Source organism: Lutra lutra, chromosome 2, assembly GCF_902655055.1.
Source record: "Lutra lutra chromosome 2, mLutLut1.2, whole genome shotgun sequence".
NCBI classification, from domain to species: Eukaryota; Metazoa; Chordata; class Mammalia; order Carnivora; family Mustelidae; genus Lutra; species Lutra lutra.
In genome coordinates this window covers 62,492,138-62,515,509 of record NC_062279.1, presented here as the reverse complement: position 1 = coordinate 62,515,509, position 23,372 = coordinate 62,492,138, and the positions used below count along the sequence as shown (strand labels likewise).

Genomic DNA, 23,372 nt, shown 5'->3' with positions numbered 1-23,372 from the left:
GAATCCAGGCCTGGGTTTGACATCTTATGGGACTGTGCTCTAGTGTTCGCTATATAGTTGACTGTAAATTGCAATCGGGGAGGTAAAAAAATGGATGTGAAAATCTCTGGAATCTAAAAATGTTTTATAATTATAATAATTCTGCTTGTAGTACAGTAAATCTACCAGGTTAAACCTCAGATTAACACTAAAAAACATATTTTCATCTATCTCTTCAATATAAACTCTAAACTGCCCACTATTTTAATTACAACAGGATAAACAAGAGCTGAGGAATTTGGGGGGTTTGGGGGAGTTGTTTTAAGTACTAACATCTCTATTCTGAGTTCCCTTTTAAAGTATCAACCTTCGGTGTTCTCCAAAGTTTTGCTTGGCTAGTCCTCTTGTGAGCACCCAAATTGAACTCTTTAGGATATGTGGTACTTCAGAATAAGATAAAACTTAGTAACTAGGTGACTCTGGGTCAGGCTTTCACAGAAGTGTTCCTCTCCTCCCACTCCCAGGCCTCCTCAGACTCTGACACATCTGTTCAAAGTGAACATTAAGAAGTATCTTGACCAAAGAACACAACACAAATTAAACAAGATCTTTTTTAAGAGACAAGGATGTGAATCTGGGAGTCTACAGGTAACTCCCACTGATTACATCACAGAAAAAGTTATATGAAGGGAAGAGGCAGAATGATGGTAGAAACACGCCTGGGAAACTGGACAAGCCCGAGAAGCAGTGTGTGCGGGACAGGATCTAGCCTGTCACCACTCACAGGTGACTGGGGCTCTCAGCTGTCTGCAGATAGGGAACGACAGAACATTTCTAGTAAATGGAGGGAGTAAAATAATAATATAAAAAATTGAAGGAATTCTACATGTTGGAAGGAATAAAAAGCCAGCAAAAGATGTATGCAAAGATAGGATATGAAGAAACATGGTACTATAAGAACAGAGACAGAATATTTAGTTCAGAGCCGAGATCCAACTGTTAAGGGGGATGAAGAAATTATGGAGAACTAAAGAATTCACATCAGTAAAAAACTGGAACTCAAGAGCCCTAAGGCTCCATTTGGGGATGGGCCCCAAGGTGGGGATGGGGGATGGGTCGAGGGATAATTCCCTCAGTTTTGAGGTTTTTCCCTTCTCCCTGAGAAATTCAAATATGACTTCACTGATCATTTTTTTAAGCAAGGTACTTAAGAGTAACCTTAATAATCACAGCAACATACTAGCTGTTAAAAAGTGGAGTAACTTTAGAAACGTGTTTCCTATTTTGTCACTTTTGCCAAATGAAAGGATGCAAACCTCCACAAAAAGCATCTGAACGCTGAAGAAAGGACCATCAGGACAAGCTACCCGCCAAATGATGCAAACCAAAGATAGCAGGGAAACAGTGGCCACTCTTACAGCTCCAATTTCCAATGTGGGAGGCAGCATTGGAGGAACATAACAAACTGTATTTGGAGCTCTGGGTCAGTGTCCTAACACTCCTCAGTTCCTCATCAGTAAAGAGAGGGAAGGTGAGAATGTCTGTTCCAAAATTTCATGAGGCGTCTTAAAAAAAAAAGGAACAAAAACCAAAAAACTGGTCACAATGAAAACCTGAGATTGAAGAAGTTAAAAATAAATGAGGCAAGACTAAAACTAAACTTCTGAATTATGCAGAAAATCTGCTGGGGATTCCAATTATAAACAACAACAAAAAAGCTTCTTTTGGATGTCGCACAACTGTACGATGGGAGAATCTTACCATTGTTTCCACGGATAAATGCATCGCCATACTTATTCTTCAGCTGTCCATTTACATATTCTTCTGTCTGCTCCAAGGCTATATTCATGTAGCCATCCAGGCAAGCCAGGACCCCTGCAGGCAGATTTAGTCCAAGAGAAGATATCCAAGGCACATCAGAGTTGAAAATTACAGGGTATCCCTTAGAGCTGACAATCTCGTGATTTGTTAGCTCTTACATACTTAATACAAAAATTCACACTGAAAGTGAAACTCCACGGCTTCATTTGACGCCAACGGGAGTGACGGCAAAGAAGCATACGGTGCGAACGCAGTCACAAACCCAACGCCGACGGGGGAAACGTCAGACTATCACTCGCTTCATGGGATGTGTTGATAACAGCAGCACGTTCTAAAGCCTTCATAGAAGTCACCTAACGAGCATATTCCAAACAGCACACCATTCTTTGAAAGCTAAAATCGGGAGTGGGCAACCTGTGCAGGGACAAATGACCAAGGGCCAGGACTCCTCGCTTCCGGTGGCGTTTCTTTCTTTAGCCACGCAGTGAAATATGGATCTGGCACATTTACTGCATTCTTTCCCAACATCTACTGCAGCAGATGAAATACTCCAGGGCTCAGAGGAAGTTGCCACAATCTGGTAAACTAATAGGAGAGGAGACAGCAGGTGCTCCTGAAGGAACATCTGAGAGCTGTGACTCCTGGAGAAGAGCAGCTTGAGAAGACAGGACACCGTACTGCATTGTAACACATCCCTTTCTGGTTAGTTACAGTTAGAAGAGTTTTGAAGCCAGACTGATAGAGAAAAATGGTCAAGAACATTCTAAAGAGCTTTTAAGGAAACTGTCTCAGTGAATCCTTTTAACTCTGTTATTGTGCAAAACTTGCCCCAACAATTTTTCTCAAGAGATGGAAATATATAAGCCTCTGGGTCTCTAACTTCATGTGGTATTTTCTAGAAAACAAAAACCAGGCAAAAACAAATACTATAAGTTTGAGTCAATTAGCCAAGTCGATAGCTTCATTTAGTCTCTACTTCGTTAATATGCTCCTCACTCCCCTGCGTCTGCCCCCATTTTCCTCTACACAAAAACATTCCTTTTCCAAATTGTGTGTGTAATGAGAACACATGACATTAATCTAACGGAATTCTGCTAGAAGCCGTACACTTTCAAAGAATCAGAATAGATGATGAACAATTACTAACAATTATTTCCCATCAAACGAAAGCTTAAGCTCTAAGTTTCCAATTTATTTCCTGCTGTATTATTTTACTTCTAAACCACAATCCTAAATTCCCAAGAAACTTCTGCAAGATGATACGCAAATGTTTCAAAGTTAACCCAAAGCATTTCAAAATGAAATATTCATTAATAAAAACATATCTATTCTTCGAGCAAAGGTTGTTTTGAGAACAAGAGTCCAGGAGGTTGGAATTGTAACCCCCTCCCATCTCTAAGGGATAAACTGCTATGAATAACAGGAAGAAAAAAAAGTTTTCTTTAAACAAGAGAAATTGCTACAGAGAGCTGGGGTTTTTTAATTTAATCATGATGGTTACAAGCCATGTGAAAGGCTGTTCAACCTCACTAGTAAACAAAGAAACAGACATGAAATGAAACTATTACTTGTTGCCAGTTAGAATGGAAACGTTCAAAACAAGGCTAATACAAGGGTTGGGGAGAACACAAAGAATAAGCCCATCTGCCCAGAGGGGAGGGCCACTGGGCATGCTCATTAATACAGAAATCCCAGGCGGGGGATCTACTCTAAAGAAATACTTGGACAAGTGCTCAAGACACATGTCAAAGGAGCAGAGCTGTTTACTCAAAAATAGCAAAAAATTGGTAAACACTTACAAGCCCATTAATAGGAAAACTGTTTAAAAACAAAAACAAAACTGCGGCTCATCCACATAAGGCAATCCTTTGCAGCACGAAAAACTCTATACTGTCAGAGAACTGAATGCGTTCTTTCCATGTAAAAAGAGAAAGAAAATCAGGGTATATGTACAGCTGATCGCATTTATATAAAATTATGCTTATACAGATACAGGTCCAGACTGGCAAGCCTGATTATCTCTGGATGGAAGAATTTGGGGAGACTTTGCTTTCTTCTGTATATGTTTCTTCATTATTTATTTTGAAATTCTTTAAAAAAAGAAAAGAAAAAAGAAAAACACATATGCTACCTTTACAGATAAAAAAAAAAAATCTCCCTAATGAGTATAGAAAGAAAAAGTCAGGCTAGGCTGGTTGATGTCCTCAATGAAGTAGGTTGGGAGAAGATATTGAACACAATGTCCCCACCCAAACCAACTGCTGAATGTGCTCAAATCTCTAGAAAGTCTGTTACCTCCTTTGGGCTCATCAAAAGTTCATAGGTGGGAAGTGGTATATAGAGACTTCATAGCTCAGATTTCAGTATAAATCTACTAGTTCCACTAGAATAATCAAATTAAACTGGAGATAGGTCACTGATGACAAGAAACTAAAGCAGTAACTAAGAGCAGAGTGATTTCTTAACCAGGCTTTTAGCCAAGCTTGAATAGGGAGTCCTAGCTCCTCCCTTACTAGGTGGGGAGAAACAGACTTCTCAAAGGATTTATGTGAAGATAAATTGGAAACTGAAATGATTAGCACACACTAGACACACAGGAAGTTCTCAGGAAAATTAAGTTTGCATGTGTGGAAAGAGGAAAAGGCTTAAGAAACCATCCTCAGGGCGCCTGGGTGGCTCAGTGGGTTAAGCCGCTGCCTTCGGCTCAGGTCATGATCTCAGGGTCCTGGGATCGAGGCCCGCATCGGGCTCTCTGCTCAGCAGGGAGCCTGCTTCCCTCTCTCTCTCTCTCTCTGCCTGCCTCTCCATCTACTTGTGATCTCTCTCTGTCAAATAAATAAATAAAATCTTAAAAAAAAAAAAAAAGAAAAAAAGAAACCATCCTCATTCAGAAAAGACACCAAAAAAAAGGCTTTACTTTGCTAATGAATTCGTAACCTGCACTCGTAAATAGTCCAGGTAATTAACGTATTTGAGTTTGGGAAGATGTATTTGAGTAACTTTAAAAAATGGGATTTTGATACCATTCCTCCCACAAACTTAATTTCAGTAGTGTCACAGCCTCTTGAAAAGAGCATTCTCGAAAAGAATGGGAAGGTGTATTTGGAGAGCACACATTCCGTAAGAGTGGGAAGTTCATGTTGTAAAATGATACTATCTAAATAGCTGCTTGTTAACCTTAAATATTTTGGCAAAAACAAAGGCTGCCGGGCCAAGTGTTCTTCGGCTTCCGGTTATTCGTGCCTGAGGTGACTGAGAATCCTGGCTATTACCAGGATGCACACATCCAGTCACAAACGAGACCACAGTCACACAAATCACACCGGAAGTCAGAGCACACACTCCGCTATCCACCCTATCTCCAAAGGGAATCATCTCAGAGGCAAAAAAGAAATGGGCAGAAAAACTACTGGTAATCAATGCTTCTCCCTCCCCCCCCAACTGGGTATGCTTAAGAGCTTAATAAAAACCAGTTAAGTCATATTTACTCATTTAGTTGCACGAGTGAGGATAAAGCGTGAAAATATTACCTCGATAATCCACTCCAGAATTCAATTTTACCACAACTGGTCGTCCAATGATTTGCTTTAAGAAGTCACTGGGGGTCTGCTTCCGTAGACTCATTTTAATAATCCTGATAAAAAATCTGAAAAGGAGCAATAAAAGACAAAAGTTAATTATTCACCAAAAGAAGCCTTGCAGCCTTCACCATATTTATAGGCAATCACGTACCACCGGGCCACGTAAGAAGACTCAACATTATTCACTACTATTACAACATGACAGCTAGCATGTTTCCAGTACTTACTATCAGCCAGATACTAAGCTGCATGACCTCATTCAGTTATCCCACAGCAACCCTAGGACACAGCTTCATCGTGGCTCCCTGTGTTAATAGAGTCCCCGTTCTTAATCACTTGTCACTACTGCCTCCCACGCAGTCAATATACCCATTACAACCACTGCCACCTCCATCATTTCCTGCATGCTCGTTCTACACTGAGACCTCTGCTAAGATCTTTATAAACACGATCCCATTTAATCTTCAGAACCCTGAGAAGAAAGTCATAGTATCTCCATTTTGCTAATGAAAATAAAAGCACAAAAAGCTGAAAAAAATGTGCCCTTAAATGTGATGGAACCAACATTCAAGCTCAAAACAGTCATATTTTAAAATCTATGTTATATGATATAGGCATATTTACAAAATGATGCCAAAATAGTGTTTCTGAAACTAATTATAGCGATAATCGAGAGCTAACATCTGAGTGTACTAGATGCCAGCACTTACCTAAGCACTTTTTATATATTAATCCATTTAAACCTGACTACCTTATGGGATAGGTACTGTTTTTTAATCTTTGTTTCACAGATGAAGACAGACACACAGAGGTCCTGCTCTGGTCACATAGCTAGTAAGTGGATGACCAGCCTGTGCTCTACATCAAACTTATACAGCCTCCTGAAGGTTACTAATGCAGCCAGAGATTTTTTTACTTACTATTAGAGCAGACATACACTCTATAAGATAAAGAAAAAATCTTTTTTTTTTTTTTAAGTTTTTATTTTAATTGCCTGGTGCTCATCACAGCAAGTGCCGACCTTAATGGCCATCACCTATTTTACCCATCCCCCACCCACCTCCTCTCTGGTAATCATCAGTTCGTTCTCTATAGTTAAGAGTCTGTTTTCTTGGTTTGCCACTCTTTTTTTCCCCTTTGCTTGTTTGTTCTGCTTCTTAAATTCTACATATGAGTTAAATCATATGGTATTTTTCTCTGCCTGGATTATTTCACTCACCATATTATTCTCTAGCTCCATCCATGTCACTGCAAATGACAAGATTTCATTCTTTTTTATGCCTCGGTAATATTCCGTTTCATACATACATGAATACACACACACACACACCATCTTTTCTTTATCTATTCATCAGATGATGGACCCTTGGGCTGCTTCCATAATTTGGCTATTCTAGCTAATGCTCTATAAATATGAGGGTGCATGTATCCCTCTGAATTAGTATCTTTGTGTTCTTCGGGTAAATACCTAGTAATACAATTGCTGGATCATAGGAGTAGTTCTATATTTAATTTTTTGAGGAGCCTCCATACTGTTTTCCACAGTGGCCGCACCAGTTTGGATGCCCACCAAACAGTGTACAAAGATTCCTCTCTTCTTCCACATCCTCGCCAACACCTGCTCTTTCTTGTGTTGTTGATTTTAGGCATTCTGATAGGTGTGGGGAGACATCTCATTGTAGTTTTGATCTGCATCTTCGTGATGGTTAGTGATGTTGAGTACCTTTTCATGTTTCTGTTGGCCATCTGTACGTCTTCTTTGGAGAAATGTCTGCTTATGTTTTCTCCCCGTTTTTTAATTGGATTATCTGGTTTTGGGGAGTTGAGCTTTTAAGTTCTTTATGTACTTTGGGTACTGACCCTTTATCAGATATGTCATTTGGAAGTATTTTCTCCCATTCCGTAGGTTGCCTTTAAGAAAAAGTCTTAAAATTCAAGAATAGGAGTCTGAAATACAGACAGAGCATTATATACCCAAATCAAACATACATCGTTGCCAATCACTCCTTGCAAAATTCATCTTGTTACAGACAAGTTATCTGGGTCAAAATACTTTGATAAACAAATGTAACAAAACTATAGTTACTTAAGCGAAAACTGACAGCAAAAGAACTTTGGAAATTAATGTTTCTGTTTCAGTCAAACTCAGCTCACTGTTATTTAGTAGCCATATAGTAGTGACACTTAAAATCAGTATGGATACAGTGTATTAAGGACTCTCCTCAAGGACTCAAATTGTTTTCAATCCAAATTTTTTTTTAAAGATTTTATTTATTTATTTGACAGAGAGAGATCACAAGTAGACGGAGAGGCAGGCAGAGAGAGAGAGAGAGGGAAGCAGGCTCCCCGCTGAGCAGAGAGCCCGATGCGGGACTCGATCCCAGGACCCTGAGATCATGACCTGAGCCGAAGGCAGCGGCTTAACCCACTGAGCCACCCAGGCGCCCCTCAATCCAAATTTTTGTAACACTTTCTTCCATAAACACTGCTTACTTCACTCCAAGTCTATCCACTCCATGATCTGAGTATGGCTTCAGGAATATCGTTCAGAGATTTTCTCAGAGTGAATCGGCCAGCTCAGGCAGTTCGGGGAAGCTAGAATGCTCAGTTACAGGCTTTTCATTTCTTGAGTAAATGTGCATATGTCCGCACATACTTTCAGGGAAATTAAAAAAACCTGGCATTCACGCAGGTTCTGATCTTAAAGAACTTGGAATCCAGAAGAACTTAAACTCTTGCTCAAAGGGTGTGAGGAAACAAAAGTGATTATAATTTAAGTAAAACAATTTTCTTTAACCTAAAAGTCAGCAGCCTCAGTTAAATAAAAGAAAATGCAAATTTCATGAAGTATGCTTGAATTTGGGGCTGCTCTTTGGACCATCCCCCACTCCATCTCCCCGAGGTTTGAAAGATTTGTTTAAAATGCAATCTGCTAATTATTTCACTCAGCAAATTTTAATTTAACTTTCCCACTGGATTGCCAGTTTATTTTTTTCAGCTCCAGTCTCCGTAGATAACTGGAATTACAACTACTATGCAGGACGACCACTATTCATGACCACTATTCATTTGAGACTCAGACCACACAATTTTCTTTATGCTGTTTTGAGTGCAAGAAAAAATATTACAAAGTAAATCCTGTAACAGATTCAGTACTCTTGATGAGTTTAGTAAAAACAAACAAATCTTCCCATTCGTCTACAAACTGCCTTATTTATGCCTTGAACACGAGCTGTTTTGTGGCTGAACGGGTCTAGAGAGACTACTAACTCTGAAGGCCTGATGGAGACTCGGCTCATGAGTCACATGCATTTCCTATCAGATGCGAAATCCCAGGATGGTGCTTTCTAGGTATAAGACTGAGACAAAACTGGCTATTTACTTTGTGTTTAAAAAACAAAACAAAACAAAACAAAAAACAAAACAAAACAAAACAAAAACCCACCAAGATGCATGGTCATGTGAAAATCTAGTTGATAGGACTATTACTAACTACCTCATCCAAAGTTAAAAGCTAATGACAGCAAAAAGACTCCAGGCCTAGACAAACTGCTGGTATTGGCTATTTTTTAAAAAATGTTATTCATCTTTCTTCACCTTTTTAGAAAGCAGGTAATATGCTTCTAAGCTCATCAAAGATCACACCTCTGCCATTAAAGCCACATCTTCACTCCAATTAGCATCAATCTCTTCCTGCAGGTGTTCAACACTCCCAACTTCCGGGCAGCACCTGAGTGGCCGGTGCATGGGCGGGGCTGGTGGGTGCAACACTAGTAAGACACAGGTAGCCTCAGGCCCTCAGAGTTTACACTACCAAGCTAGCCCCAAAACATGTCAATGGAGAACTTTTTAGAAGTTGGATGTATGTGGATAGATTTTTGCGGAGTGGCACACAGAGAAAGCAGCTCACTTGGCACTGGCTTGGCAGAGCAGAGACCTCTGGAGGACTCATCTATGGGGAAAAGCAGCCCACTGGCCCAAAGGAGAGAAATCCTAGCAAAGGCACTGCACAGCCGTGCGTTTGGATTTGAGGAGAAAACGCTACACAGGCCCACAGGACAAAATGCAGCCGACGGAGGGAGCAGGCGCCACGTTCCTGGAACGCACAGCAAGTCCGGCTAAGAGAGCTTGGACTTGAACCGCCAGCTCGGTTTCCCCAACCCATAATGGATTGGCTCACTTGGAGATTCTGATTCAGTAGTTCTAGGGCAGAACCCGGGAACCGGTTTGCACAGGCCCGGCAGATTCCTCTGACCTGGCAAGTCTGGGGAACACCATGTCAGCGACAGGGTCCTGAGCTGAGACCTGCCTGAGCTCGGCTCTGTACCGTGGAGAAGAGCTGGACCAGCTCACCTAGTTCTGACGTGGCCATGTTCCCCATCTGGTTCTATCTGCTACAATGTGCCACTACTCTCTTTCACATTCTCTACTTTTTTTTTTGTACTAGTCTTTTCGCCCTCAAAAGACAGGAACATGTGAAAGACTACTACCGAGCTTTTCATTTTTTTTCTTTTCCTCCAGAGCATCTGCATTCTGCTAAATCTCTTGGAAAGAAAAAAATTTTTCAGAAGTTATTTGAAAAGGGGGTGGCTGCTTCAAACGCATTTTATCCATCATTCTAGGAGACCACATCTTCTACATTCATCTTCATTAGGCTTCCTTGGTACTCCCCGTTACTTAATGATTTGCCCATAAATTCATTCTGTATAAGTAAATTGGTCTCAACATCACAATTTTTCCCATCACTTGGCTCACGTAATTTTAATGTTCATCTTTTAAATTGGTTAAGGCAGAAGGCACAGTTCTGACCATTTCTGAAGCGAGAGAAAAGCCTCTTGAACCATAAACACATAAGAGGAAAAAGGCCTCCTTTCTGCAGGGTCACCTTGATAAAACTTCTCCCTTGAAAATTAAAGCCATAATCACCTCTATGCCGCTCTCCCTCCCCTGACTCCTACTCAGGCTTGTTTTAAATGACCTATTTTCAGAAATGGCTATTAAGTCAAAGGCAGTATATTTTCTGCCAGAAGCTACTGAGAGGTCTAGTGTAAGAACATCTGCACACTGCCCTGCAGAGATTTTTTTTTTAGTAAAAGAATGGGGGAGAAAGAACCAAATTTTATTCATCCAACGATGTGCCAAGCTGTGTGAGATCCACAAGCAATTCATACAGTAACCCTGTGAGGTGGCAAGCACAACTAAGGCTTGGTCCCAAAGCCCAAGCCCTTTCAAAGCTGCCCTTTGGAATATGTCTGGATCCTCCCGTGACAGGTGGGAACGGCCACAGACATCTATGGAGATGTAGGGGAGATCCAGCTCGGGAGCAGGAGCACTGGAGGAAAAATGCCTAAAGGGACAAAGTGCTGTCAATTAGCCCGGGAAGAAATACAGTGGTCAAAGGTTAAGAAATCTATCTAATGTGATTTTGAGTTACGTTGCTGAGGAGAAGGCACACAAATTCTTGCTTCTTGGCAATGTTTACCTGCAAACTTTCACCTCCTCGTAGATATGTACAGTTTAGGGGGAAGAAAATGTGAAAAGTAAATAATTACAATGAAGCATAGCATCACAACCCTCGTAAATGCAGCTCAAAACTAGGAACTGGGCGTCCGAGAAGGCATCGGACACTGAGAACAGCTCTCTAAACATCTCCCTTCTCAGAGCCTTGGGGTACCTAGTCCTCTCCTGAAGACTCCCTACCAATCCCTCCTCCCACACAGTAGGGGGCTACCTTCCTCCCCTTTCTCACTCCAGCCCCAAACCTAGCACTCACAGCACCACCGCCTTCCACTTATCCGGCTGTTTCGTCATTTTCCTGCTGACCAGTCTCCCACCGAAATTCTAAGCTTCTCAGCTTCTCAGAGATGGGGAAAATGGTATCCCTGGTCCCTAAGCTCAATGGCCAACCCTGTGGGAGGCATCCAAGGTCAGTGCCAAGGAAAATCCCTGTCCCTTTCTCCTCCACCCACGAACCATGGGTATAGAGGGACTAGCACAGTAATCATCTGTGCACTTAAATGGCTAGAGCACAGTAGTATTTCTGTTACTGACCAGCCAGTAAAAGAAAGATGAAGAAAACAGAAATGTTTCTGTGTTGTACAAGAACCAGCTGCATCTGAGTCGAGGGAGATGCTTATTAAAATGCAGATTCCTATAGTCTACTCCTATTCAGACTCCCTAGGCAAGAGGTGCTGCAACTTACACTTTATAAAGTTTCCCAAATGACTCCTATAAGCAAACGTGGACATTGGGAAATATCTGGAGACATTCTGGATTGTCTTGAAGAAGGAGGGTGGTGCTACTACATAGACGCCAGGGGCATGACTTAACATTCTACCAAGCAAAGACAGCCCTCCACAACAAAGGATTCTCCTGCTCAAAATGTCAAGGGAGGTTGAAAAACTCTGTTATAAACCCTAAATAAAAACAAACCAACCAACCACTTTTTCTTGTCTTAAATTGACAAGTTTTTTAAAACCTTCAAGGTATAACAAATGAAAATGAGCAGCTCAGTTCTAATCAGATTACAAAATACAAATTATAACTTACTAGGTATTTTATTCTGACAGAAAGGGAATGTGAAAACAACTGTCAAAAAATCTTGCAGGGGTCACCATTCTAAGTAATGGATTTCTAGTCCCCGTCATGAAAATGGTCAATTTCCCATTTTTCAGTGTTCTATGTCCCTCAGATGATTACAACCTCTGTTATTTGGTACAATTCTAACAGGACAGAATAATCCAAGTGACATCAACATTTTTGAAGGTTCTCACACAAGTATGCCACAGTTCAGCTCAGAGACCACCCAATGCAGCATAAGGAGTACTCACTTGGGAGACAGGAAACCTGAATTCTAATCCCAGTTCTGCTACTTAATTTAGCTGTATGCCTTGGAGAACTCATCGTTTCACCTCTCAAGGCCCCAGGTTCCTCATCTGCAAAATAAGGGAGTTATGCTAGATGATCACTTAAGAGATCATCTCGCTGTAACATTCAGTCAGCCTATGCAGTAACTCCAATAATGCATTTACACATACACACACACACACACCCCCCAAGACAATCGTCTACACTCCTGCACAAAATTCAAGCAACTGGAAATGGGACACCACTGTTTAAAAAAAAAAAATTTAAATCCAAAGAGATGTTGATTATTAGAAATCCATAAAATACATAATGAGCTATCACACTTTTGGCAAAAACGGGCACAACCTTACATGAATGAGGTAAACTGCTAAAACTCTCCTCGAAAACAATTAGGTAATGGGCGTAGATATCTAAAAAAAGACCTTACTAGAACACAGCATCTATTGTAATAACTTCCTTGCTCAGACTCTAGTCCGAGTAAATCATCCGAAATACAGTTTTAAAAATAAAGTCTATCAGAGTATTACCGGGGATGCTAAAGCCAAATGAAAGTTTACAAACACCCTAAATGCCTCACAGTTCCAAAACGGTTGAATAATTTATGGGACCTACGCAATGACGGAATAGGTAGCCAATCAAAAGATGCAAAATCAGAAATGATATTTGGGAAGAACTTTTAAATGAAAGTGGACGACTACTTATACTGCTGATAAAATAGTCTTAACTCAAATGGAAAGTAGCACACACGAGACTAAAATACAGAAAGAAATTGTGGATGGGATTCAGTGAATATTACTTCCTTCCCTGGACTCCTGTGTTTTCACTTTTTCAAGAGCCCTGTGTTACAGTGGGGGTGGGTGGGGGCACATTCAACCACTACCGACCTTATCTCCCATCGTCCTAACTCTAGGCACCGTAAACAAAAACACCCGTACGGAGCGAGCGCGCACACACCTACAGACCAAAAGCCCGGGTGATAAGACCTAACCCCTACAACCGTGGGCGTTGGCAACCTGAGAACTCGGTAAGGTAGGCTAGTCCCGCTCTTGATTCCTGGGGGTCGGGGAACCACCCAGATGTAGTCAGTGCAGCCCTGGAGCCCCAGGAACCTGGCGGGGCCGGCCCGCGCTTTCGGGGCCCGCTTTCCCGCCCATTCCGCAGGCTCCCGCCTGGGCTCCCGCGGAACCTTGGGCAACCAGGACTGGTCTCGCAAGGCAACTCGGTGGGGCCAGGTCGCTGCCGTTCTTCCCCGCGCGGTCTAGACGCTCCTCCGGAGGGGTTCTCACAGCCCGCGGACCACAGATCTCCTGCCCTTCCCAGGAGCCCAGGAGAAACTGAGCGCATTTGGGGGGCGCCCACCACCCATGGGCTCCCGGCGTCCGCGCTCCCTCCCGGCGCCTTTCAGAGGCTGCCTGGCCCAGACCCGGGCTGCCGCTCCCCAAACCCGCCCCAAGCAAGAGAGCGCTGGGGGCCTCCAACCGCCCGCGCGGCTGCCTGGCTCACCTGGTGGCCGGGATCCAAACCCCCGCTCCAAGTGCCTCACAAGCCGGGCCTCCGCCGAGGATCGGAAGAAATCGAAAGTGAAACTGCCGAGGCAGGTGGCACTTTTCCGCCTCAACCAAGGATTGCCTTTCCTGGCTACGGCAGCCTGCGAGGACCTAAAAGGCCAGACTTCGGCGGCGCGCGCAAAGCCAAGAAGCTCGTTTTGCCTGAAGGCAAAGTTGGTGCTGTAGAGGTCAAAGGAGAAAGCTCTGGTGCTTCCTCTTTAGCAGAAAACAAACACCTCTAAAATAAAATTTAAAAAACCTGGAAGTGATCTTTTAGCCGGGTTTTCCTTTAGGCAGAAATGCAAGAAAGAGCCTGAAGTTATACTAAACTGGAATTTACTGCCAATGTAATGACTATACTCGGAAAAATCCTTGCATAAGTTAATGCAAATAAATAAAACAGGCAGCCTCAAATCTTCACATCCACCTTTGGATTTTGGTTAAGTGTGTGTGAAGATGAAGTCGATATTAGCAAGAGATTGTTCCCATGGCAACGTTAATTGCCACAAAAAGAATTAAAATCACTAACGTAACTCCGAATTATAATGGCATCAATTGCGATACATTACAATCTAATTCTAATTGGAAGTGGTATGCAGACATTTAAGTGCTGCTATGGGAACTTGGTTTGGAATTTTGAAATCTCAATATTCTTGCTATTAATGTAAAGGGTGAAGAAAAAGAAAACTGTTATACCAACACTTGATTCCTTTTTTTCTTCACACACATACCCTCAACTTAAAATTTATTCTTTAATTCTATTTGTGATTTGTAACACTATAAACAAAGAAAAAAATATCTTTAAACAGAGTCTTAACCGTATTAAGTGTTATGGATCGAAGATGCAGAATTTTTTTCCTAAGGCAAGGATGAGTTTCCCCACTTGTAAACCTCTTTTAGCTGAAGAAATGAACCTTTGATGGATATAGCGGAGAGAGAACAACTGCGTGTGATTTGGTGGAAAAAAGATTTCCTTCTTTCCTTCCATAAAAGCTTACTTTGGGTAAAAACCAAGCATCACAGATTTATTGAAAAGGCTGTATTTGAAGTTCTTGCAGTATAAAGTATAAAGTAAAAAAATTAAGTATCATTTAAATAAAATAATTAGCTGTGAAGAACAAATATAATAGGATATGAAGAAAGCCCTGTCTCTAAAAGCTTTCTTCACAAAAGACCTTAAATTGTACCACATTCTTCACTGGTTGTTTCAATTATTTAAAAAAAAAAAAAAAAAAGAAAGAATTTTTTGATTCGTAGCCTTTTTTCCATTACCACAGAACGCTGAGGGAGTCATTAAGATTGGCGTGGTGGGCAGGGGACAACGAGGAGTTTTAAGGGCACAGTTCACTTGCAGAGGTGGTTGCAACCTTTTTCAGGGGGCATGGATCTGTGAGGGCCCAGCGAGGCAAATGGGGTGGGGACCAGGAATTACTTCATGAGCCAACAAGTTTATCAAAATGGAGTTGTGCCCAGAATCCCCTCAGCAGCTTATAATTGGCTTTTACTGATTCACAAGGCAACTTTCCAAGTTTCACAGGATTTTCTTTAGCATTTTTTTTATACAAAGAAAACGCGTGAAAGACTTTTTCTGAATGTTAGTCCACCAACACTAACTTCAAGTTCTTCGAAACCCTGAGCACAAACACTAAATATAATTTGACCAGATTCAGTTTGCTTGCACAGTTTAGCTTAGATTTTACAACTGATAACCCTCTACTTACCCGTCGTTATCACCCAACTACCTGTCCCTAGTTTATATGTGGTGTCGCACATTCTACGGGTTTCAAGAAACCTATAAGGATATGTATTTGCCATCAACGTATCATGCAAAGTATTTTCACTGTTGTAAAAATCCTCTCTGCTCTGCCTATTCATCCTTCTCTCTCTCCTTACCCCTGGCAACCACTGGTCTTTTTAATGTCTCCATGATTTCACCTTTTCCAGAATACCAAAAAGTAGGAATCATATGGTACATTGATTGACTTTTCAGATTGGCTTCTTTCACTTATAAATTGGCATTTAAGTTTTCTTCATGTCTTGTTATGGTTTGCTAGCTCATTTTTGCATGTTGGAGAATATTCCATTTTCTAGATGTACCAGTTTGTTCATTCTCTTACTGATGGACATCTAGGTTGCTTGCTAGTTTTTGCAGTTGTGAATAAAGCTTCTATAAACATCTATGTGCAGGTTCTCGTGTGACTTTAAGTTTTTAGCTCATTTGGGTAAATACCAAGAAGCACATTCGCTGAATTGTATGATGAGAGTATGTTCAGTTTTGTAAGAAACTGTCAAACTGTATTCCAAAGTGACTGTACCATTTTGCATTCCTACCAGCAATGTCTGAGTGTTCCTGTTGGTCCACATCTGCACCAGCATTTGGTGTCGCCAAGGTTTTGGATTTTGGCCATTCTTATAGGTGTCTAGTGGAAATTCATTGCAATTTTAATTTGCAATTCCCAATTGACATATGACGTGGAACATCTTTTCATATGCTTATTTGCCATCTGTATATCTTCTTTGGTGAGGTGTGTTTTCTGATCTTTTGCCCATTTTTGAATCAAATCATCCTATTTTTATTGCTGAGTTTAAAGAGTTACTTTGTATATTTTGCAAATACAAAGAACAAATATGTTCTTTTGCAAATATGTTCCTCCGATCTCTGGCCTGTTTTCTCATTCTCTTGAGGCTATTAGTCTTAAAATAGCCAAATGTTGGTATAAAATACTAAGGTGAACTCTTGCCATTTCACTCTTTGTTCCAAATATCTATAGTCCTATGTCTTTAAAAAAACCATGTTCTTCAGTGGTTCATGTTCATAAGAGAGGTATCCTGTCTAGTTCATTTTCTAAAACACCCAACAACACTGTGGATATGTTGGTAATTGTATTATGTTGATGCTGATAATGATAGATATAAATATGGAATTGGATTGGCCAACAGTTTCCAAAACAGATTGTAGTACCTAATCAGTGTTATGCTTCTAAGAATACTGGCTGGTCTTGTTCCAGCAATGCATTACCTCCTATGAAGTGCTGGCATGAACTTAAACCTATCCTGGGCATTCAGACTGGACAATAAAAACACCTAACCTGTCACATCTTAGTTTGGGGTATTTGGATCTCTATTATCTACCTTTTATCATGGGATGTGAAAATTATTTGTTGAAGAAGATGAGAAGAAAAACATTCTATAGTTGTTGAATTTCTTCTTCTCCCTCCTCCTCTCCCTTGCCCTCCTCCTCCCCTTCCCCCCTTCCCCCTCCTCTTTCTCCTCCTCCTTATTTTTTTTTTCTTTTTAACAATGTAGCCATTCAAACATCCCAGTTTTATGCAGGGGTCTCGATTCCAATTCTCTACCTCAGATGGAGCCAATGCCTTGTCTCTTACGCTCATTCCCATAAAAACCGTCACTCACTTCCATTCTTTCTTCTTAAATAATTCAAACCTTATCCTCTTCTGGGTTTTTGTAACATCTCTAAGCCTAGCCTCATCATTTGGAGCCCAGTCCCATTTTCTTCACCAGGCCAACTCCTAAGTCACTTAAGTCTTAGCTCATGCATAAATTCCTTAAGGAAAACCTTTGATAATCCCTCAGACTAGATTGGGTCCCTCCTCTTGTTCATGATCATAGTACACTATACTTTCTCTTTGTACCACTTGTAAATGCTGTAATTAAATAACTCTGTGTGTGTGTGTGTGTGTGTGTGTGTGTGTGTGTGTGTGTGTGTGTTTCCTCCCTCACTGAACTGTCTGTTCTATGCGGGTGTAGCCAATGTCTCTATAATTCAGCCCTACACAGTTATATCTTCTGAGAAGGAATATGACCTTATTGACTGATGGACAGATTTCTCAGGAAAGGCCATGTGCCTTTTATTTGTGTCTAAAGGTAAGATATATTCTACATCATGGGCACTCGGCTTCAGATGCAATGTTTAAGATGTTTAAATACACTTCATTGACCATAATTTTGAATTTCAAAAGAGATGGGCTCCTGGTCTGAATTCCTGTGAGGGGAGTCTCCCAAATGGCCTGATGGTTTATGCTCCACTGTGAACTCTAGAAAACCTCTCTCCGCTGTAAAATTCAGGGAAATCAGTGTGACGCTGCCCTTGTATTTTAATCAAGATGAACTTGAAAGGTGAACATTATAAGTGGGAGAAATTATTTATAATTTGGTAATAAAAGTTAACGTCTAACATTCCAAATTTCATACATCTGCTAGGTGCTGGCTCTGAGATATAAAACAATTGAAGTTGCCTTTACATTTGGCCTCATATGAAAGGTCATAAATTAGAATGATAGCATTCGTCCTCTTTCCTAGCTCACAAAATTTCCATATTAACATCTTCACCTCAAACATAAATGGTTACCCAGCTACAAAGAAAAGAGTTGTGTTGGCCTGTATGAATTATAGTTGATGTTGGAAATCTGCGGTACATAAGGCTGCTGTGCATCTCGCCGCGGAGTGCATCTACTTTAATGAAGCTAATTCGACCACAGTGAAACTAATTAAAACTGTATGGCTGTCTCGGATAAATAAAGTACAGCATATAAAAATTTAGGAATATTTTAGATATCAGCAAACAACTTCCAAGACGTGTGGTTCTTTTAACTCCTGAAAATGCATTTTGACATCTTTGAGGCATTTTCTCTGCTGGAATACCTGCTAACAAGCTTCTTTAAAATAAATTCAGTTTTCAAAATGTTTCTTTCTAATGTGGTTTTCACTGATAATGTGAAAATTTTGATTTTTTTTCAACTACAAAAATACCCCACAATCCATTTCTACTATGACATATCATAACTAAATTCATTCCAAAATGTTAATGAATTGGACCAGTGCTTTATGTTTAGACTTTCAAAAAAATGTTTACAGCAAAAAAACCCAGATGTCCTTGATTTTCCAGGGTGGGTTATCAAATCCATATGCTGTTTCGGTGTAACGGTTTCTTTCACCAGCACTGTGGTATAGTTAAATTGCAGCATATTATAAACTAGCAGGGTCAAGTTCAAGAACAACTCCAGAATCTCAGTCCTTCTTTTAGGGAGAATGCAAAAATTTAGACCAAATGCTACATCCCTGTAACTTTTAGCATTAAAAGATGGATGCTTTACCCCAAAATTCTGGATTTAGTAAACATAAGGTATCTGAAAATGATCAATACATTAGCCTAAGTTCCTTCACCTCAATTTTGTTTTTCTTAAGTAGTTGGCTTTCTCTTTCTCTCTCCTTCCCACTCTCCCTCTCTCTCTCTCTCTCTAGGATCAGGAGAGATGGATGTCTCTGCAGTCACTGAAGCCATTGCCATAAGAAACACACCTGTTGTTACCTAAAACTCTCAAGAGCAAAGACTGTGGTTGTTTCTGTTGTGACAAAAACTGAGCCAATGTCTGGACACGTTTCTAGAAGGTCACCACACCTAGAGGGTTCTGGACTGTCTCAAAAATACAACATTCTCCTCTTTTCACATCCATCCCCAAAAGAACTAAGGGAATTGACAATCACCTTCAAAAATTGTATCTAGGAGAAAAAATAGTATCTTCTTACCTTGGGGGTCTTTGCTACAAACTGCCCTGAGAAGAATCCGGGCTGCGTTTATTAGAATAAGCAAGGCCTTTAGATCAAAGCTGAAGACCCGAGACACACAGGTTGCAGAGGATGTAAAACATGGGGAGGACAGACACAGCTTCCAGTGTAGTCAAAAGCCGGACGGATGTCACAGCTTCTGTCTGACTGACTCTGATGGCACCGGGTGGGTGAGGTCCTGAATAACTGGCGGAGGCATTTGCAGGGTTAGGATACGGCCTCAGGCCGTGTCCAGGTGACAGCTTGTTCCCTTGTTTAAGTTTTGTGCTTTTGTCCAGGACCTGGGAAAGAAAAGCCGCTTCTAAATGTAAATGGATGAATACATGCGCAGATTTGTCAACCCTCGGCCGGTCCCAGGAGAAAACCCTCGGAGCACCATCGCTTGAATGAATATTAAATAAAACACGAAAGAAGATGAAGCTCCCTGGTGTGGACTGTACAGGAATCAGAATCTCAGCGCTTCTTGAGCCTTGTCCCCCCACCCTCAACACATAATTAATTAATTAATTAATTAATATGTATTTATCATTAATTAATTAACATTTCTTTATCAATGATTACGTGCTGGAAACTGGTGATTATTGTCCAGATCTGACTTTTGGCATCCATTCCCCTTCGGAGGCAGCAGATATCTCAGAACCCTCACCAAAACTTGCTTTTCCCTTTCCTAACCAGACAAAGAACACACTAGTGCCACCTTCAGCATATAAATTACTCCCTAATTACACATTAAGGAAAACTAGAGTCTTCTAAGTCCTGGATCCTCCATCCCCCAATAACGTAAAGAAGGTTTTCTAGTATAATTTATTGTGAGCAACATTCAATAGTCCATTCATAAAAATTCGAAAACCAAGAGAAAAAGAGATTCTGGAGGAATTCTGTTTGAGAGGAAATTGATTGCTCTTTTACAACATAAACGAAGACAACCTTTGTGTTCTTGGGGTGTGTGTATGTGTTTTAAAGAATAACATTTTATTAGTCACCACTAGCTGGAGCAGAGGAAGCCTTGGCTCAGCTCTGTGCCGGGCTTCTTTCCATCTTTGAAGTTCCTACATTTCGAAACCACGGGCAACTTTCTGTTGGCCCAAGAGCACTCTCCTGACTTAGAGGTATTATCTGACAAAGTGTGAGACCATGAATTTCACACAAACCTGCCCAAAGGGCTGTGTGGAAAAAGCCTTTTTTTTTTTTTTTTTTTTGCCTGAGAGCACCTGCTGAACAAAACTGGGGCAGGGATGATCTTCCTCCTCAGACCCTTTGCAGAAACAACACCAGTACTAAAGCGGAATATGCGCCACCTGACAGGGATTTGCAAGGATCGTTCAGACCTGCAATCCTTAAGTAGGCCACCGGAGTTCACTCAGGCCCTCAATCTGAGAAGGACAGGGCAAGTGACAGCAACCCAGAATAAGAATGGCCACTGGGAGACGCTGTAGAAGCAAAGTTGTTGTGGAGAAGAGGCCTAAGGAAGGAGTAAGTCTTACCTTCTGGTAGGGGAAAGAAGGCTCTAGAACAGGGCCATCAGCCTCCCATGTGGTGAGAGAGTGTTGGCCAGTAGGGATGAGCCATCTGAAGAAAGCTGTTGTCTTTAACGCCTTCCCATAGATTCCTTGCCATGGTGTATCTCCTTCCCTGATGTCCCAAGCCATCCCCTGACATCACTGGAATTCTCAATAGAGCATTCCTCTCAAGGGTCCCCATCTAACTGGCTCTGGGCTCTGCACTTCTGCTCTCTGCATGTTTCCCAAGATAATTCATGTGCTATTGGTCTCTTCCCCAGTTTTTCAGTCCAATGTCATCATGGCAAAGTCCTCATAAACTTATTTCTTATAAGGTGATAATAGCAAATCCAATATGTGATTCTGCCCATGTGCATTTTAATAAGAGAGTTCCTTAATAGCCTAAAGTAATAAATCTCTTACCAAAAAGTGAGAACATCAGCGCCGGGTGTGGGGAGGTAGTGTAGGTGTTTAGAGGTGTGATGGCCCTCCCTGCCAAGGGGGACTTGGGCCATGAGCAGCCCAATGCCAGCCTTGCTGTTGGGTAGGGTAAGAGCAAACTACATTAGACTGTGTCCATCTCATTGAAATCAAGGAATTAAGCAGCAACTGTTTGTCAGAAAAGGGGAGTGGTAGGAAGGGAGAAGGACATGAGGATGGTATGGGATATGTTTTATTTAACTTGAATGATCTAATATTTATAAGGCAACAGATTGAAGCTTCTTATGGGCATTCCCCCAAAATGGAAGTCCTCTACCCTCCCAGATAATCAGAATAGTGGCAGCTGTCATGAAGGTGAGGGCATCAAAGACATTCCAGATGAACATGCCTGAGTATTTCCAGAAAAATAGATCTGATTAAACCACGGAGATGATGTGTTATTTTCTACCAATACTGTTACCATTTTATATCACACTTTAAAATGTAGTTATGCTCCCTCCATGGACTTGGACGTGGAAGGGCAGAAGGTCTTCCAGAAAGGGCATGTGTCTTCTGAGCTCACGTCCTGTCCTGGCTAACTAAGTTTCAGTTCACCTACCAATCCAACACATCTAAGTCTGAGCCAGAAGTTTTTTCCAAGTCTGGAAAAACTGATGGTTTATTAAATATGTGTTTTTATTGAAGATGGACCAAGAAGTGAGGGCAAATCTGAACATTTAATGAGACGGTTTTATTACTCTTGAGGAAAAAGGGGAGCGCTGAGTGAGATGTCGTCATTCTTTTTTTAAAAAAATGTATTTTTTTATCACACACATATGACATGTTTTGTGCAGATCGACTACAGATTTTTAACAAAACTCACACACCTCAAAATTTGCCTGTTATTTCACAACTCAAAACAAAACATGTGAATTCAGAGTTTCCCAGGACTCCCATCTCTGTTTCTCACTCTCCCTTGCTCAGTATGATACTTGTTGCTGTATTAAATTCTTATTTAATTATGCTTAGTGAAGGTCTTTACATGTCAGTGAATATGAAATCATTTTAATAGCAGTATAATACTCAGCCACAATTTAATCTCCTCATTATTAAACAACTATGTATTTCAACTTTTTGCCACAATAAGAACATAAATTTAAATATGTGTGCATGCATTTTTTTGGAATGCCTGAGTATTTCTCCTTAGATAAGTCCCCCTATCTAATGATTTGCACATTTTAAAGGATATTTTGCTATGGGTATTGCCATATTTCTCTCCAGGAACACCAATTTGTACTCCTTTCATAGTAAATGAAAGCCAAAAGACAAGTGTTTTCAAAAATAATCTGACTAGTTTGTAAATGTCCGTTTATTTTTCTGCCTTTATTTGTGGAATGTAAGCTCCTGGGAGATAGGGAGAATGCCTAGTTGCTATTACGTCCCTAGCACCTAGCACATGCTAGGAATAACCCTGAGTATTCCTAGTATTTATAATTTTATATGTTTGCATTTAAGAGGCACCAAATCGGATATGCTTCAGGCCCTATATAACCTGGAATTCTCCTGCTAACACTCCCTATATGCCAGATACTGGACTATGCATTTTATGAATATGATTTTATTTAATCCTCAGACAATCTTATGAAGTTACTGTAATTGGTATTCCCAAGCTATAAATGAGTTGACCGAGGCTCAGAAAAGTAATTTGCCGGGGTCACATGGGTGTGGGTCTGGAATGTGAACCAAGGCAGCTGACCTCCAGAGCCCATGCTCTTTTCACCACTTTCATTTCTTTTAAATTGCACAGATATGAATCCGTGTGTTGCAGTAGTCATGGGCCAAATAGCCAACTTCTTTCCAGTTGTCTATTGTTTCATAGCCAATCACCCCAAAACCTAGTTTCTTAAATAAAGACCATTCTGTTCTCTCTCACAGTGTCTGTGGGTGAGAGTTGGGGATGGACCTGGGAGTTTCTGGCTCTGGGTCTCTCCCAAGGTTGCAGTCTAGATCAGTGGCTAGATCTACAACCACAGTGGGCTAATGCCACTGGCATCTGTCTCTCTCTCTATGCT

The 23,372-nt window shown here is 41.0% G+C and overlaps 1 protein-coding gene across 2 annotated transcripts in view; it reads right to left on the bottom strand.

The window, feature by feature from the left end:
* The window catches only part of LSM6 (LSM6 homolog, U6 small nuclear RNA and mRNA degradation associated), a 14,314-nt gene extending 409 nt beyond the window's left edge, over positions 1–13,905 (bottom strand). Inside the window, exons 1-4 of one of the 2 annotated variants that reach the window (XM_047717576.1) lie at positions 13,752–13,889; positions 12,212–12,316; positions 5,331–5,446; positions 1,741–1,854 (exon numbers count right to left, since the gene is read on the bottom strand). In XM_047717576.1, the coding sequence (XP_047573532.1) occupies positions 1,741–1,854; positions 5,331–5,424 (208 nt within the window). In that variant the 5' untranslated portion in view covers positions 5,425–5,446; positions 12,212–12,316; positions 13,752–13,889. Of the gene's footprint in view, positions 1–1,740; positions 1,855–5,330; positions 5,447–12,211; positions 12,317–13,751 lie in introns of both variants that reach the window. The other variant, XM_047717577.1, reaches the window with a different exon arrangement.
* Between the last annotated feature and the right edge of the window lie 9,467 nt (positions 13,906–23,372).